Raw genomic sequence first — 17,904 nt, forward strand, 5'->3', positions numbered from 1 at the left:
GATAGTTTAAATTCGATAAGGCATATTATTAAGATACAAAGTAATTTCAGCGTTTTCAAAAATTCATCCCTTAAAAAGGCTAAAAGGGGTTGAAAATATGTATAGGGTTCAAATTTTATTTTAAGCCAGGAATTTAAAACTTGGTAAAAGGGCATTATAATAAAACAGACGAAAACTGATTTCACCGTTTTTGAAAAGTTTGTGTTACTAAAGTTTGCATCGGGAGCGAATTTTTTTTTAAATAATAGACTTGAAAATCTTCTGAAAGGGTTGAGAGGGATTATATCGTGAACATTTTTTTTTCAGTTAGGGGCTTGAAACTTGGTAGTTTGTAAATGACAAATTTCATTCGTTGTATAATTATTAACAAATAACTAACCATCCCTACTGATATCTATTGCTGCATAATGTTCTATGCTCATGTAGAATTTAGATGTAGATGTAGATTTTTTTAAATTATTAGGTATTATTTTATTGTATATTCGTAGGCTGTAGCCTTATTGCTACGCCGTAGACCGTAGCCCGGAGAATTAAAAAAAACCGGCCAAGTGCGAGTCGGACTCGCGCACCGAGGGTTCCGTACTTTTTTAGTATTTATTGTTATAGCGGCAACAGAAATACATCATCTGTGAAAATTTCAACTCTCTAGCTATCACGGACAGACGGACGGACAGACGGACAGCGGAGTCTTAGTAATAAGGTCCCGTTTTTACCCTTTGGGTACGGAACCCTAAAAAGATGTTTTAAGCTATTAATTATTTCAAACTTACCCTACTTTACACAGCTTTTTGTTGACGTGTTTTTGAATCTCTACGGGATACAAAAAATCTACCATGTGATCAGGTATTATGATGATTTCCGTCGAGTTACATGTTTATTTTGTTATTAAAATATACATTTTTCTTCTAAAAAGTACGTATTTGTCGAGGGATTGGCATTGTATCAAATATCGTACATATGATTTTCCGAAACTGGAAAAGCCTGGATTTTTTTCCCTTATTTTTTAATAGTCTAGTAAAGCCTGACCAATAATATAATTATGATCATTGTCAAGAGGGCGCTCTTCATCCTCTTGTATAGGGTGACAGTTCAGTATAGTATGAAAAAAATATTTCCAGCGAAATTCCCCAACATATCGCGTGATGATATTCCTGGTCAGGCTTTATGCTCAATAGGTGACAAAGAACAAAAAATGTTGAGCCTTGCCAAGATAAGGGTTAAAATATGTAGAGTTAGCCCAGACTGATGTTTGATATTTAAAATAAGACTTGCACAGTCTGGGGCTAACAAAATCGCTGGCAACTTACTAGCCTTTTTTTTTTTACCCAGGGAAATCCGTTAGGGATCCCACCTGGCCCGGGAGAATCCGAGTGGGTATGTCCGACTCACACGGACTAAAACCCCTGGGGTGTTCCGACGCTCGCTTTTGGGCGGGATTACGGGAACAACTTTGCAGACCTCCGAGACCCCGCCGGGCAACTTACTAGCCTGGTATAACTCTATTGACTTTTGGCCGATACTTGATGGTTCAAAATAAGAATTGATAATTAAATTATTCATGCAACAAGTGTTTATATTTACTCTCATGTTTGCATTTAAATGTGCCTGGCGGAGCGGCGGCAGCGGCTGAAGCTCTAAAGCGCCGCAAATATGCTGGACTATCGAGCAATCACTTATTTGCGGCGTTTGCGGTGGAGACTCTGGGACCTTGGGGTCAGGAGGCACTGAGCTTATTTAAAGATTTGAAGAAGATGCTCCTAGACACCAACCAGAGATCCTAGGGCTGGCTCATTCCTTGGCCAAAGGATCGGAATTGCCATTCAGCGGGGGAATGTAGCCAGCATTATGGGCACCCTTCCGCAGGGTTCAGATCTGGGGGACTTTTGTAGTTAGTTTTAATTTAGTTGTAATTTGTTTTATAATTAAGGTTTTAGTTTTATGTTAATTTTAAGATTATTAGTTGTTGTATTTTAAATGTAATTTGCCCATGAATTATTATTACCAATACAATTATAATATACCTATGTTTACTACATAATAAGCTATCTTTAAATGTACTTTCATAACGATTTAAAAATAAAACATGATATACAGATATCCGTGAATAATGACATAAACTTGACACGAGTGTCATCTTTTCGCTTTCATTACCATCCTAAATACAGTCATCTTGTCTACAATTAAATTAAACTAAACTTTACCTTTTTGCCATTTGCAAGCAACCAATCCATTCAATCTTAACCCTTAAGTCATTGACGCAAGGCTTAAAAATTAAATAATCTGAAAGAAATGATACGATATTTCACGTCTACTGATTTTGAAAACATCTCCGAAGAGTCTCAAATAATGACATGATAACAATATCGCAAATTACCCCACTGTATCGGAGTAAATTGGTCACCATTACCGAGGCAGACCAGCCGTGATGGGAACCCAGGTTTTATTTTGGTACCTTTTCATTTTTCGCCCATATCGGAATTGCGAGCGGACTGTGTGGTTCCGTACCCGCGCCCGGCCGAGCGTAACCCGAAGGAAAAACGCAAGTTTATACTACACATGTATAAATATAACGTCGTCCAACGATAGTGATTCAGTTTTACGCGATCGCTTGCTACAAAATGGTGGATCGACCGACGGGGTGAAACAATAATACAAAAGAAAGTGAACTATAACTCAATTGTGCAATCAGTGACGTCTGAGCAAAAGTCAATTTTTAAAATGACGCTCAAGATGTGGCGTGAGACGGCGGTGGTGTTTTGCATAGTTATTATAACTTCAGCTGAAGATTATGAAAGTAATTTGACTAAACTGTGGTCGTTATCTGGTGTTAAAAATAGTGGAGCGAGGACTACTGTTATTAATGTGACCAGTGCAATAAATGTTCAGCCTGAAGGAGCGCCGAGGAGATCTAAGGAGTTTGAGGGTTATAGGTTCAAGCCCCGCGCGATCCCGTTGAAGGAGCCGACTAGAGAAAGGAGTGTTTATTATGCGCCAGATAATAAATATAAGTCGGAGGTTCTTTTCCCCGGTAATTATTTTGCAATTGCCGAAGAGAAAAGCAAGGAGAACTTGACGCAGGATGCGTATAACCCGTTGGAGGGGGGTCCTTTCCAGCCGATAGCGATACCTTTGAGGGAATACCAGGGGAGGTCGCTGGGCGAGTACGAGGAACCAATCATTGAGAAACCTGAAGGGTTCACGGAACAAACAGCCCAGAGGAGATCTATTTCTTGTAAGTATGAGTAGTCTAACGCAATACAATTTGAATGGTCCAATTACGTAATATTTTAACTTGGTTTTTTCAATTGTAAATATATTGTGTCACATAAATATCTTAGGTAAAGATGTACTTACGGGTCAATTCGAACAATGATCTATGTAGATATCAACTAGATATACCTAACCACTAGATATGAAACAGAAATGATAACGAGATATTTAAGAAAGTCATGTCAAATTTGACATTTCCGCGATTCCGAATGTCCTCTTGAACGATCGCTTTAAGATTTGCTTAAGATATTACTTAGACATCCAATGGATATCTAATGGATATCCCAAAACGTCACAATAATCGTATCGTGGAATGACAATTGGTTTCTCGAATCGAACTGCAAAAGATAACTAGTTGAGAACTAAACTATAACGTATCTCTTAGATTTCGTATTGTTCTCGTATCTAGTAATTTTATCACGTTGTTCGAATTGAACGGTAAGTTACTCAATTGCTCGTTGACTCAGTTTTATGTAATATTTCTATATTAAACGTAATAAACTACCTATTTGGTAGAAACCTAAATTAACCCAGAAATCCTTACGTAGCGTCTTACGTAGGCGAACAACGCGCAAACGCAAAGTGAAGCGGCGCGACGCGGATAAATCAATCCTTTGATATAGTATGAATCTTCTCAAATTATTTTTACGCCTGAGACCCTCATCTTTTAAACAAAAGCCATTTGTTTCTTTTGGGGGAGCAGTCGGCCATTGTATATGAGCGCGTGCTATGCGCTCAGACACAATGGCCGACTGCTCACTTTTTACTACACCGAGAAGATTCATACTATACCCATAGAAGTGTCCTACGTAAGCGATCTCGTTGCGATTTGCACGCGCAAGTCAGGCGGCGCGGCACGGCGCGGCGAGATGCGGCGCGGAAGTAACAAACCGTTCTTTCATATGTAAGTGTCCTAGGTGAGCGATCTTGACGCGATGGCGAAGCGGCGCGGCGCGGCGCGGAGTGGGCGCGATCAATCCATTAGATTTTTGGACGCGAATACGACGCGGCTAGGCCTTGGCGCATGTAAAATACCGGATTTGAATTAATTAGTCGACTCACATTTGATTTTTAATAGGTTTTATCTATCGGGAAAAGAAATAAAAAAATATTTAAATGCACGGAAATTGGCATAAAGGACTTAAGCGCCAATATGGTATATGGCACTGACGACTATTGTGAGTTCGCTGTGATAATGACTTGGAAAAGTAATTATTTATTATTATTACATTTTTATGCCAATTGCGAGGTCTACACTCTACGGCTCACAGAGCTCCTAATTTCGTTTATTGAAAGAGCGTTAGCGAAGGTCTCCGTTTCCGATTGTCCGGATGTTCTCCTCTGTTGGTCGATTTTCGAGAAATGTTGTGAGCCGGTTATACTACGAAATGACAAAAAAAACTATCTAACTACCAAGTTAGAAAGAATGGGACAGTCTGACGAGTCTAAAGCACTAAAAGCTCTTTATACAAGGAGTAGACTTCGGTTGGAGAATTTCAGCTTTGGAAACTTAGCAGCAAATAACAAAAACCCGGGGGTATTTACTGGCCATAAGCTTAAAAATCGCGAAGTCTGCAACAGCTCACAGAGCCACTAGTTATTTTATTTTTATTTCTTAAAATTCACAATAGCACACAAAAAAAATCAACTTTATTAAATAAGACTAAGGTCGATATCTTTCTAGCATCAAACCCGCTCACGTGTATTATAGACACGCCCACGTCGGACAAGGCCATTGCATCGCGCCGCGCCGCTTCGCGTTCGCGCAAAGAACGCTCACCTAGGACACTTCCATGTGTATCAACGGTTTGTTTCGGTTACTTCATTTGCGGTTAATGCGCTTGGCCGCCGCGTCGGCAGCCGCGTCGCGCCGCATCGCTTCGCGTTCGCGAAATGTTCGCCTACGTAAGACGCTGCCTTAGCAAATACCCTTTTCTATTCCGTTACTTGACCTACTTAGCTTCCCAGCCCTTAGCTTCACTTCATCAACTTTCATTACCAAAACTCTTTCTTCATCTACCGAATTGCCAATTTAATGGTGACTTCACACACCACCATCATTACGTTCCGTTAGCGACAAGGCATCACTCTCACCGAACCCCTAAATTTGATCAGCAACCTATCATCTTTTCCGCTTGTCGAGTCTAAAATATAAATGTACATTAATGTACATTATAGCGCATCGCGTGGTCAACTGAACCTAACAGATCCGCTCCACTGCGCCTGATTACCATTCCTAGCGAAAAAGATGGAAATAGAACGGTCATTGTTGGCGATTGTCTTTGCTGTTTAGCGATTTACTGGTTCATTGGCTTTTATTCCGTCTGGTTAATAAATTGTTTTATATGCGAAGGTTTTGAATTTGAATTTGAAATCATTTATTTCATGTAACCGTGACACATACATTTTGTTAGTAAAAAACAGTTTCAAAAGGGTTAGTACCTAAGCCTAATAACAATTATACCTATACCTAAACCTACACAATTAACCTACAAGTTACCACTGTATGGAGCCCATTGGGGAATGTAGCCCCGCACAGTGTAACATTAGCGGACAATCCGGCTTATCCGCTATCATTCTTAAGATGATGTTGGGACTGTCCCGCACCCGGCGCACCAGGGATGCGGCGCTCCTGCGCAAGGTCGTCGTTTTGGGAGGCGTGGTAACATATCTGCATATCGGGTTTTCGATGCCTAAATATATGTTTAAGCTGCCTTTGACTGAGGTGGACATGAGAGGATACGTTACGGGAATCAGCCACTAAATAGAATTGGCTGTAATCCAGCTGAGTGGGGAATGCTAGCTAAAATAAATAAAAACTTAATTATTAAACAAAATTATTTATTTATTTATTTTATATGGAGAACCAACAGCTATAACTATGCTAATAACGACATAAATAGTGATACAGAGCCAAGTATTATGAAGACACAAATAATTTTGGCACCCAAATCCCACACATGACTCAAATGTGAGAATGAGGTGTACCTCATTCGTGAATATCCTGTAAGGTATTGCACAATTTTATACTATAGGTTTAATTCCTGACAACTTGCCTATTTTCTTTTTCATGGTTCCATACATATACCCATACACAAATAACATACTGCGTATAAATAATACACTGCGTCTTTCATTGCTCTATTTGACAATGACAAGTTGCTGAAGTCACAAAAGTCGATATATAAAACATTGACATAGCAAACATTATCATATCAGACTATGTTGACATTGGGCGGGGAATTTCACGTATAACCGATGGTTGCTAGGGCAGAAAAGTTGTTGAATGGTGACAGTGAACTTCGGTTCAGGCGCAGCTCTCAAAAAATGTAAACTGACGATCTGGTCAAGATTACAGAGAAACATTGAATGACCTTCGGGGCATTCCAAAAAAAGGTCTACTTTGTTGGAGACGAAGCGTATGACAGCTACCTTAATAACCTGTGGAAATCTGTATTACACGCCGTTAAATTAAAAATCTCAATTATCAAATGTTATCTGGAAAAATATCTGCTTTATAAGAAGTGTTAGAAAATAGCGTCACTTACCTGACACAATCCTGGAATGCCCCGGCGCAAGACCAGTGCTGTTGTGGCAAATTTTTAGGGAGGCCTATATTGAGGGTTTTATTTATACCATTATATTATTACCAAAAATTAATTTAGTTATTATTATTTCTTCAATAGTTAACTTTGTTGAAGTACTGATGATAATTAGTGTTCCGTGCAAAACTTTGTATTGACAAACGGAACACTTATGGGATCTCTTCGGTCTTGCGAATCAGTTAAATGCGTTTTTCTCAGAGACCGTTTGAGGTAGATACCTAAAATTTAAAACAGTTATAGCACCACCACTAATATCGTAAATAAGTCAAAACCGCATATTTTTTGTTACAATAAGGCTGAACTCATTACATTATTGAATAGACAACGGTTTTAGGAAGATGTTTTTCTAAAAATTCATAATTTGACAAATGATTCTGGCAAATACTTTTCGGAAGTAGTTCTATGATTATAGTTTGCGTAATTAGATTATTGTAAAAAAATACATAGATTTCAAAAACGACAGACATGACAGGTAAGGAAATTAATTGCAAAATATTTCATTGTAATTGATTCACAGTTTGGACATAATTACCGGAATGAACACGACACGATACGACGAACACGATGAAATGGACACACTCCACTGCGGCTGACATTCATGAATATTGCGGAACTTTATTATTACTTATGTGTATAATTATACCAAAAATGTTAATCATTGTTAATCGATTCCTACATTAAAAAGTGGAGGAAATAAATAAATCATCAGCTTACGCTTAACCTAGTTACTTTTCTTGGATCTACTTTCATTCTCTTTAAGGGATATGTCCAAATTTGTGTCTATGTCACAATGATAACATGTAAATAAATCGAAGTCTCTAAAAATGTCAAAAGTGTATTTAATTGAATGTGTCCATGATAACCTTGACATTATTTTATAATGTCCCATTTTCAGAAAGTTCTTGTGTATAAACTAATTATTGTGAATAAGTTTGAATGTTATAACGACTTAGTTTCAGTGTCCAAATGACGCAACGCCCAATTTGGCTTTAAACGCTACTTGAAAGAAAGACAGAATATGTTTGGATACCAAACGATATCGTTCGACATATGACAGGGTATTTTTTGGTGCAAAATTACGCATGCATGATTTATTTTGTGCATATATCGTCGTGAATTCTATTATAATCTTCTAGATATTAAAAATCATATTTACTTTAATATCATATAGTTCGAGATCATTAACATTATACATCAAGAACTAGACCGAATGTTCAGGTTTGATAATGTCTATCTATTTACTTAAGTAGTGCCAAACATTACAATATTCAGACTAATTGGCAATTACGAGTAGACATCATGACGCTTAAACATTTTGACATTTGGACATTACATATTATAATAACCCTGCTTTTCTGACTATTGATGACATACTTACTAAAATAGGTGCTCATAATTAATTATATTTTCCTATCTTCTTTTATTTATCTATCTTTGACTAAGTGCCAGTTGCACCATTCGCATTTGACAGACTGATCAACGTCATCCGGCGCGCCGCGGCGGTTTACTATGAAACTTTCCATACAATAAAGTTTAGCGAATTCTTTAACGATGACAAACAGTTTGGTGCAACCGACCCTAAGACTTTTTAGTTGTTATGTTTACTAAATAGAATTTTATAATGAATTTATCATAAGAACAACATGGTTCCTAGTATATAAAATAGGTACTATTGTTGTTTCTGTCAGCAAAAAGCTCAATATCTAATAATATTTTATAGGATTTCAGAAAGATCTGTACACAGTGTATAAGTAGGTACAACTGTACACATGCGATGACTTGTGTAAACATATTCTGTTGATTTTGTCAATTAAGGGACAAACCGGTCAATTCGAACAACGTGATAATTACTAGATACGAGAACAATACGAGATCTAATAGATACGTTATAGTTTAGTTCTCAACTAGTTATCTTTTGCAGTTCGATTCGAGAAACCAGTTGTCATTTCACGCTACAATTATTGTGACGTTTTGGGATATCCATTAGATATCCATTGTATGTCTAAGTAATATCTTAAGCAAATCTTAAAGAGATCGTTCAAGAGGACATTTAGCTTTATTATTATTCAATTAAAAGTAAAACTAAAAGTAACTAAGAATAACAACTTATAAATAATAATAAAAAAAAACAAAACTACTCTTAATTAAAAAAACATCTAAATAAGGCCCCCGCGGCATTGTGCCAAAGATGCTGGCAGCATTCCCTCGCTGAATGGCAATACTTATGCGCTGCAAGAGAAAGCCGCCAGCTCTCTCTCTCTCTCTCTCTCTTCGGAATCGCGGAAATGTCAAATTTGACATGAATTTCTTATATATCTCGTTATCGTTTCTGTTTCATATCTAGTGGATATATTATTCGAATTGGCCCGAAAGTTAAGTAGATTTCAACATTCCTAATGAGCAAAGTATACCTACTACAGTTTAGAAAATGCGTTTTGCGTGTCACAATCAGATGAAGAAAACGCGAAGATAATATGAACTACTAAAGATAGGCTAACTATTTAAGTCGTTAATTATCTTGCATCTGTACGCATGAAACTGTTGTTAGGCGGGTTATTAAAAGAAATTATAAGTTGCATTTTTTGCTAATTGTAAGCAGATCTCGATACCATGATCTTAAACTATTTATTGTTTTCGTTTGCGTTTTGTTAATTGCAGTTTGATTTTATCAAGTATCAGTATAATCTTTTTTTTACATAATTATGTTTTTTACCTTTTTTCCATAAACCTGTCGAAAGTGTACCTAACCATAATAAAATAAATTTTTATTATTGCCACCTAGCTGCAAGAAATATTTTTTGGATTCATAATTAATCCGGCTTTCAATACACTAAGATTTAGCATAATTTCTGCCGTCTGAAAAATTATTCTACCATATTAATCATATATTGGCTTCATACATAACCTTAATCTTAACTTCTCGATTGAGGTCAAGGTCAAAGGTTATGAGTAATTGTATTTTCACCTGGGTACCCAATTGTTATAATTATATACTTACTCATTTTGAAATTCGAGTGAGATCATTATCAAAAAAATCCCGATAACCAATCTAGGATAACACTAAACTAGGATTGCTATTCAAAGACTTCTCTTTCCTGTTACAGACCTCTTCGGCATGGAAGGTGCAGAGGATGACGAAGATGATGGCGAAGATGTAGAAGGTGAATACGAAGTGGGGGAACAGGACGGACAACACGACCGATCGAAGACCAAGGTCAAGCCGAAGAAACCCAAGACGAAGAAACTGGGAAAATACATGATGCCGCTCCTCCTGGCGTATAAGATGAAGTACTTCGCATTGATACCTCTAATGATCGCTGGATTGGTGCTGCTGGTAGGAGCGACGGGATTGGCTGGATTCTTCTTTGCCCTGTTCGCCGCTACCATGGGATTACAGAAAGGAAGTTACTAAATAAATGTAGAATAAAGTCGACGATAACTCGCAGTTGCCATCCAAGTTTAATTTCTTCACCGTGTAAGTTCAGTTATAAATAAGGCTATAGATAACAAAAGTTTAGTAACATTTGTTTTTATACACTTTTGCTAGCTGTTAGCCGAAAGCGTATTTTGGTTTCCCAATGTACACGGTTTTTTACGATTTAGAAATCAACCACCGAAGGGCAGAACTTCTGTAAACTTTACTTAGTTTAATTCAATACTGAAATGGAACTGTCATTTCGGTATATGAATGGTTCTGTTGTTGTTTTTATGCTCGCGCTTTTGTAAATAATTTCATAATTTATTTAATTATTGTTTAATGAACATTATGCTATTTATTTAGGTAATTTAGTAGAAATACGAATAAAATGAACCAAATCGACGTAGTAATGTATATGATAGTAGTTACCATGAATGATGTACGATCGTGTATGTATTAAAATTGTAAAATGATCAACGAATATTATGAAAATATAAAGACACCCTGCTTTGATCGTTTCAATTTTTATTAAATACCTTATTAATCTATATGGAAAGTACTCCCTTACATGTAATTAAGAATATAATGAATTATGTAGGAAAGAATGGATGGTAAGTGAGATAAAACCCAACATTACATTCTATGCTATCAAAATATATTCTACTAGCGACCCGCCTCGTGAACATTAATTCCTCAAAAATAACTTTATAGATAGGTGAAAACTGCATGAAAATCCGTTCAGTTATTTTTGCATTTATCGCGAACATACAGACAGACAGACGCGGCAGGGGATTTTGTTTTGATTATAAGGTGTAGTGAAGCAGGAATAGTATGAAGTTAGCAAGATCAATCATTATAATGGTCCAGGACTTTGATTTCTGTGCCACTCAATACCTTGTTGAAGTAAAACTTCTTTAGGCGCGACTAGAGGGTAACTCAGATTTTTTTTCTGACGGAAGTAACTCTCAGTAGTGACACACGCACAATAGGACACAAGTCAATGTGCCAACATAGCGAGAAACGTCATCGTCAAAGAAGTTTTACTTAAATCGCGTGTAAAGATTACACGCACTCACTTTTTAGAGTGACAACAAATATGAATTTTTTTAATTAAATATGAGAGCTTTTGATATTGGGGCCAATTTTGATTTTCTTGTTAGTTTTCGTCTGATTTCGATAAAATTCGGTAGATAGAGTTTCCCCAATCTCAATTTCACTGTATCCTATCAAATCTATAACGAAAATGTAGGGTTTTTGGTAACTCAACCAAAAAATATATACAGCTTACTTATTTATTCCACTCTGAATGAGGGGCTCTTTAAATCGACCAAATTGTATTCAAATATAATGAAAAAAAAAAAGATAACAAAACAAAACGGCCCACTAAATGCTGCTGGGCCAAGGACGAAGTCAATAAAATAGAAATCAAATTCTTCGACTATTTTAATAACCTACACATTTACGTAACTGTATTCAACAAACAATAATTTAATCATTCCTCTTGGACTACACATTATAGGTACTTACTTACTGGAAAAATATGAAATCCAAAATTAATTTTTATTTAACTGAGGAAAGGATAGGAAGGACTAAGTCAAATTAAAGATATGTGTGTACATAAATATCAATTTGACACAGACGTTGAAACTGAAAACGACATATGAACAAGCAAATGACCTTTCATTGAATAACCCGTGTTTAACAATCAAGGAGGTTGATTCTAATTCCACAATTTGTTTAGGGGGTATTACTGCAATGTTCTGCCGGCAGAGTGCAGCACTAGCCCCTTTAGTAAACCATAGAGTAACTTATACATACCGTTAACAGGTTTTTGGCAAGTTTTCAGAGACAATAAAATATGACATTGATGCATCAAGGCGGTTTGTTTACAGAGGACCCATCGGGAAACGCTAATCCGAAATTTCGCTATCTGCCTCTGTGGCGTAAAGCCAGTGGACTGTACAGTAATTGTTGATTAGAACCTAGCTTGGCTTACCGGATGGTTTCGGGTCTGCTGCTGGCAGATGCCTCGGCTGGTGGATGCTGGGGGGGCTGCTTTCTGGTATCCTTTATTTGGAACACTTTAAATAGGTTTCTACTGAGTATATTTTTGGATTCGTGTTAGTTTTATTCACGTTTTTTGATGACACTGAAGTTGTCAGTTATTTGTTTTTCTAGACCTCTTTTGTGTCACTTCTAATGAGTTAAGCATTTAGGTGGAACACTAAACAGCCTCTTTATCGCTCGAATATGCAAGTGACAGAGATGTTAGATAACGAAATTTCGACTTTCTTGCTTCGTTGTTCGCAATAGACCCTCAGATTGAGGTAGTAGCGCCCCCTACGCAGAGGTTCGCGTAATATTCCCTATTAGTGTGTTTCTCACGCACGACTTTGTCTTCATTTCGCATACACCAATCAGCATAATCGATCTTCAAAGTCGTATCAAAACCAGTTCAAAACCATAATAAATTGTTAAATCTGGATCAGGCTCAAGGTCTCTGACAGATAAAATAAAATATAAGTATGCGTAGCGCATACGTAACAAATGCATTGGTTAAGCAACGATCTCCGTGAGAAAAGTTAATATCAGAATATTAAAACCCCAAAGAAAACAATATGAAAGTAAATTAGCAAAACAGTGATTTTCTTGGATGACGATGGACCGTGAAATGAGTCTGGCGCACGGATAATGGCAGGGCAGCTGTTACGGTCCACTTACAATATAATCGGAGAGTTTAGCTAAGTTTTTGCAAAATTATATAGCCCTTTAAATCTAATGTGGACCTATTTTTATTTTTATTTGTTGTGTCACATTTCAATGAATAGATAGAAATCCCAATTCTGTACAATATGAGCTCTGAAAACGCACCTGTGGAATTTTCGTAACTAAAGATTACATAAATTTTTGTCCCAATTTGAGATTTCGTATTAATTCTACCCAACATGAGAAGCTCTTCAAACTTACCATATATCAAATTACAAAATAAAAATCGGCATAAAATATAAATAGCCATGCAGTCAGCTGCAGAGAAAAGATACCCCACGTCCATACAAATTTACAGAAATTTGTATGCAGGGGGGGGGGGTGTGTACATGGCTTATGTAATTATGTTAAAGAATGAATGAATGAAAATGAAAATATTTATTTCAGACAATAGTGGCCCATAAACAAATACCTTAAAACTAGCATACATATTATGAAAATATAAAGACACTATGCTAACAATATGCTATGTTAATAATTTGATATGCCCTTACCAGGGTCCATGAGATACTCTGTTACTCTATTCTTAAGAACTGTATGAATACCATGATTGATATAAAGATAAAAAAAAGAATCATGAACACGGCTCTAAAAACAAGATGGGTAAATCAACTGTTCCTTGTTGTCCTGTCCCGTCAGCCAAGTGACAATAGTGGCAAAGATTGTTATAATAACTATTGTACCACGTTATAATTATATTAACGTGCTGGGCTGTATATGGCTCATTACTGCATACTGTAATTGAATTGAATGTAACGAACGACAAATCAATTTCTAGCACTATTTTGCCGATTGCTTGTAATAGTTGTAATGAATCAACTCCGTCAGACGCAACTAGATGGCAGTATAGTGCTATCTTCCGGAATTCTGGATTGCCTACGCTCCGCCACGCAACAGCCATAGCACTGATGATGATGGAATGATGTCAGGACTGCAGAAGTTTGAATATATTTCAAATATCATAAAAAAATCATAACATTCAAGGAAATATCAGGTTTTCAAAGACAACAGGCCAACTCGAAAATTTACTGATATCAGAATAATATAATAACTGATCTTATTCAGTTATCGTGCATTTCGCTTATACTTATCCGTCCGTTTTGGTGCGGGCGAGACTCATGATAACTAAGAGCTCGTTCCCACTTCGGATATCGGGTCCGGATTTTAATCGGGTGTCGGCGCCTCTGTTCCCACAAGTCGGTTGTTGGACACGATTGCAGCTGGCGGTTACGTGCGAACGTCAACACGAGGCGTCTGTTCACGATGAAGATCGACGAAGCTTTTGTTGTGATGAAAAAGAGAATATTGGTTGCAGCCAATCCTGAAGGAAAGATTTACTTTAGGAATATTTCAGAACTTTATAATTGAATTGAGAATGATTTGGCAGTGGCGCCAACTTTCTCGCCATGCAAGATATTTTGAATTGCTTATGTGTATATCCATTTAAAGTTTTGTCCCCCAAGACCCCTCTTTCCTAAACTAATGTGATCAAATCTTCAGGATTTATATTTATACATAAATACCAAAAAGTGCAATAAAAACACAGCAACTCCGCTTGTGCGCCGCGATATCTGTGCGAAATCTACGACGCGAACGGCCCCGACATCCGACAGATGTGAACAGGGTCATACTTGATCGTAGACGAGCGAGATCCGACACGATTTTTTTCCGGACGTAGAGGGCTCGCTAAACAGCTGACATTTCTTTTCGGTAACGACACAAAATCGGTGTCGGGCAAGTGTGATGTGGGAAGTTTTATATAAAATGTTCGGCAACTGGGACATCCGATTAAAATCCGGATCCGACATCCGACAAGTTGGAACGAGCTCTAAATAACATGATTCAAATATCATTCGGTTGTCAGTGTATGTTCTAATTGGTCTACAGTACAGTGTCTATCATTATCACTCAAGCATACAAAAGTTCATGCCCGCAAGAAATTTGGCTGTGTTATCTACATATTGAATTTACGGTAGTGCTTAGTAGCTAGTGTTTAATATAAATTTTAGGTATAAACATGAGTACGTAAGACATTATTTAGAAATAATTATTTCAATGAGAAAATAGTTTTAACCATACCATAGTACTCCAGCAATACTATGACAATGACTATCAATTGAACATGGCCTTTGCTTCTAGGTTAACAGAACTATCATATGCTTTCACAGGTTCACATTAACGTTTAATTGTAGACTTGAACTCATTAGTCGCGACGTAATGCTTCATAGGCCGTAATGAACTCATTTCTTCGTATATAAGTCTAAGTGGACCTTTAAACTTGTCATACTGTTAGTGACATTAAAAGACATTGGATATATTCTGAAAAAAACAAAAATATTGATAATTTATTGTTTGCGAGTAATAAATACAAAAGAATCAGTACAGGTGGAACAATTTAAGTAGTGCCTGTTGATAATTAAATTTGAAAAATAATATCTACATCCAATATTGGTTAATAAGTGTTTAAGCAATCAATAAAAACAGGAGAGAAATATATTGATGGCATTAGAATTAAAGAAGCAACTCAAAATCTTGATTAGATAGTATCAATAAATATTCAGATTTTTGAAACAATTAAACAACAAAGCAAACAAAAAAATACAGGAGCAGTTGTCAAGCTAGTAAAACAACAATCAAAATAGAAGACAGAAGAAGATAATTTTCAAAATGATGCCTTACTCAAGCGGGTTGATTCTAGACAACACTAGCAACTACGGTATCGTAAAGACGGAAACGGTATTTGGCTTCGTTCCTCCAAACCACACGTTTGTGAACCAAAGCTACAACGGAACTGAGCCAGTGGAATGGGTGTTCAAGCCTGGGAGCTTTGAGAGGAGGTCTTTACACGGTATGATTAGTTTTTTTTATTACTTTTATACTTACCTCATATTTTCATATCAGCCAAAGACATCTCTATGTCCCAAGGCGTCCTCCAATTAAGACAACAATAAATATTAAGTAATTATTCGAGGACTAGCAAAATTCACTCTATCATTGGTATGTTTAATATTTTCAACATTTAAGTCAAAGTAACTAGAAGAGTACCTATTACTGTACTGTACTGTACCTATTACTTTTTGAACAGTTAAGTGACCTTGTACTGGACGCTTAAGTAAAAGATGGGTCTCTTCCACCCAGCAAACCAAAAAAAAACATTATCAGGTTTTAATCATTAATTAATACAATTTCATAGTTTTAATCTTGTTCAAATCTGTATATTTTTCAATTGAAGATACTTCCCGTGTGCTCGCAAAGAAAAAAGTAAAACCCAAAGAAACATCAAACCGGTCAAAGAAATCTAAAAAGCAAAAACGGAAAAGCAAAGGCAAGATCAACAAATGCATATACAAAGTGATAAAGCAGCCAAAAGGAAGCAAAAGAAGGCGAAACAAATTCAAGATGCCGAAGAAGATGATGATGCCACTGATACTGGGGTTGTTAGCCGCGAAAAGTATATTAATACCTGTTGCGCTGAAGGCTCTAGCTTTTATGTCAGTAAAAGGTAAGTTTGTACATTTAATCTAATACAAAATTCCGCTCGTTTCTTGTTAAAATTCCCGTAATTTTTGTAACAACATGATAACCAAGCTTGTCCAGTAGGCGGTGGCACTAATGTATTTTTTTTAACTTTTATTTACATAGCAAACAACCAAAATTACTATCCTGAATTCATACAATATATATTATTCATACCTAGATATAACATTAAACAAAAAAAAGCACTTAAACTATCGTGAGACATATTTCAAAATATTTATCAGTACGGTTTTTACTCACTATTCTTAGTGCACGACGTACAACCGCCGCGGACACTCGTGCCTGAGGATGGATTCCCAAAGAATCCGAAACATGTGGCCAAAAGCGACTAAAAATAATAGTGAGTAAACCGTACTGATAAATATTAAAAAAAAAAGCACCTATATAAGACGATTCAAAATGTCATCATTTTGCGATGCTTTCTAAGACCAAATGCGTGAGCTACTTAGTTACATAAAAAGTTCAAAGTTACTAAAGTTTCTTTAAGATAAGTGCGTACCGAGATTGTACTGTTTTAATACGTCGTTCTACAAAAATTGGTTAGAACATGATCGGCTGAGCTAAAAAAAAAAGTATTTTTATTCCTCTTCCCCTTATTCCCGTTATTCTTTCTCAGGTCTCATGATGGGCTTCTTCTCAACCGTGATGGCATCTATTCTCAGCCTAAAGGGCATGTTCGACAACTCTCACGTCCAAAACAGAAAGGACGAAGGCAAGACCCAAGTGGAAATTATCCAAGTACCTTCCAAGAGCGAAGACCATGTGTATTACGATGATCATCACTACAGAAGAGATGATATGCCAATGATAATGGGTCCCGAAAATTGACATTATTAATGCATCACCATATCAGTCAAAAAAACATTTTTTGAGAGTTTAACTTACTACTTAGGTACTAGTTTGGCGCATTGACCCAAAATAAGTCTTGGCCTCCAACACAAGATCATGCCATTTTACCCGGTCCGAAGGGCTAAGATGGCCGGCTCTTTATCACCATGCATAAGTCACCATGCCTGACACGTTCTAACAATTATATAAGTGCGAAAGTGACGCATGACATGACAACTGATGAAAACGCGACCATGCTGCACGGATTCACGCCAGTTTTCACTGACGCCGAGCTCCCTGAGAGGCTGAGATCTGCCTTCACTCTATCCGCCCACCGATACTTAGGATAACCTAGATTCAAGTTTAACACGTTAATGTATTATACGATTACTACGCGAGAGGTATAATAAACAAAAATAAAATAAATCTGTAATTGTAAACCTATAGAAATTTGTAAATTTATACTCTCGACACATAATT

General features: G+C 36.7%; 1 protein-coding gene across 1 annotated transcript; it reads left to right on the forward strand.

Annotated features, from left to right (window-relative positions):
• The first annotated feature begins 2,231 nt into the window (after positions 1-2,231).
• Positions 2,232-10,362, forward strand: LOC134750617 (uncharacterized). The gene is made up of 2 exons (XM_063685824.1): positions 2,232-3,232; positions 9,980-10,362. Exons 1-2 carry the CDS (start codon positions 2,719-2,721, stop codon positions 10,285-10,287), a joined length of 822 nt encoding a protein of 273 aa, XP_063541894.1. The 5' UTR covers positions 2,232-2,718; the 3' UTR covers positions 10,288-10,362.
• Positions 10,363-17,904: the final 7,542 nt, after the last annotated feature.

Source organism: Cydia strobilella, chromosome 20, assembly GCF_947568885.1.
Source record: "Cydia strobilella chromosome 20, ilCydStro3.1, whole genome shotgun sequence".
NCBI classification, from domain to species: domain Eukaryota; kingdom Metazoa; phylum Arthropoda; class Insecta; order Lepidoptera; family Tortricidae; genus Cydia; species Cydia strobilella.

Coding starts and splice junctions, on each gene's coding strand:
- LOC134750617 (XM_063685824.1), top strand. CDS start 2,719: ATGACGCTCAAGATGTGGCGTGAGACGGCGGTGGTGTTTTGCATAGTT. Junction 3,233..9,979: donor CCAGAGGAGATCTATTTCTT/GTAAGTATGAGT, acceptor TTCCTGTTACAG/ACCTCTTCGGCATGGAAGGT.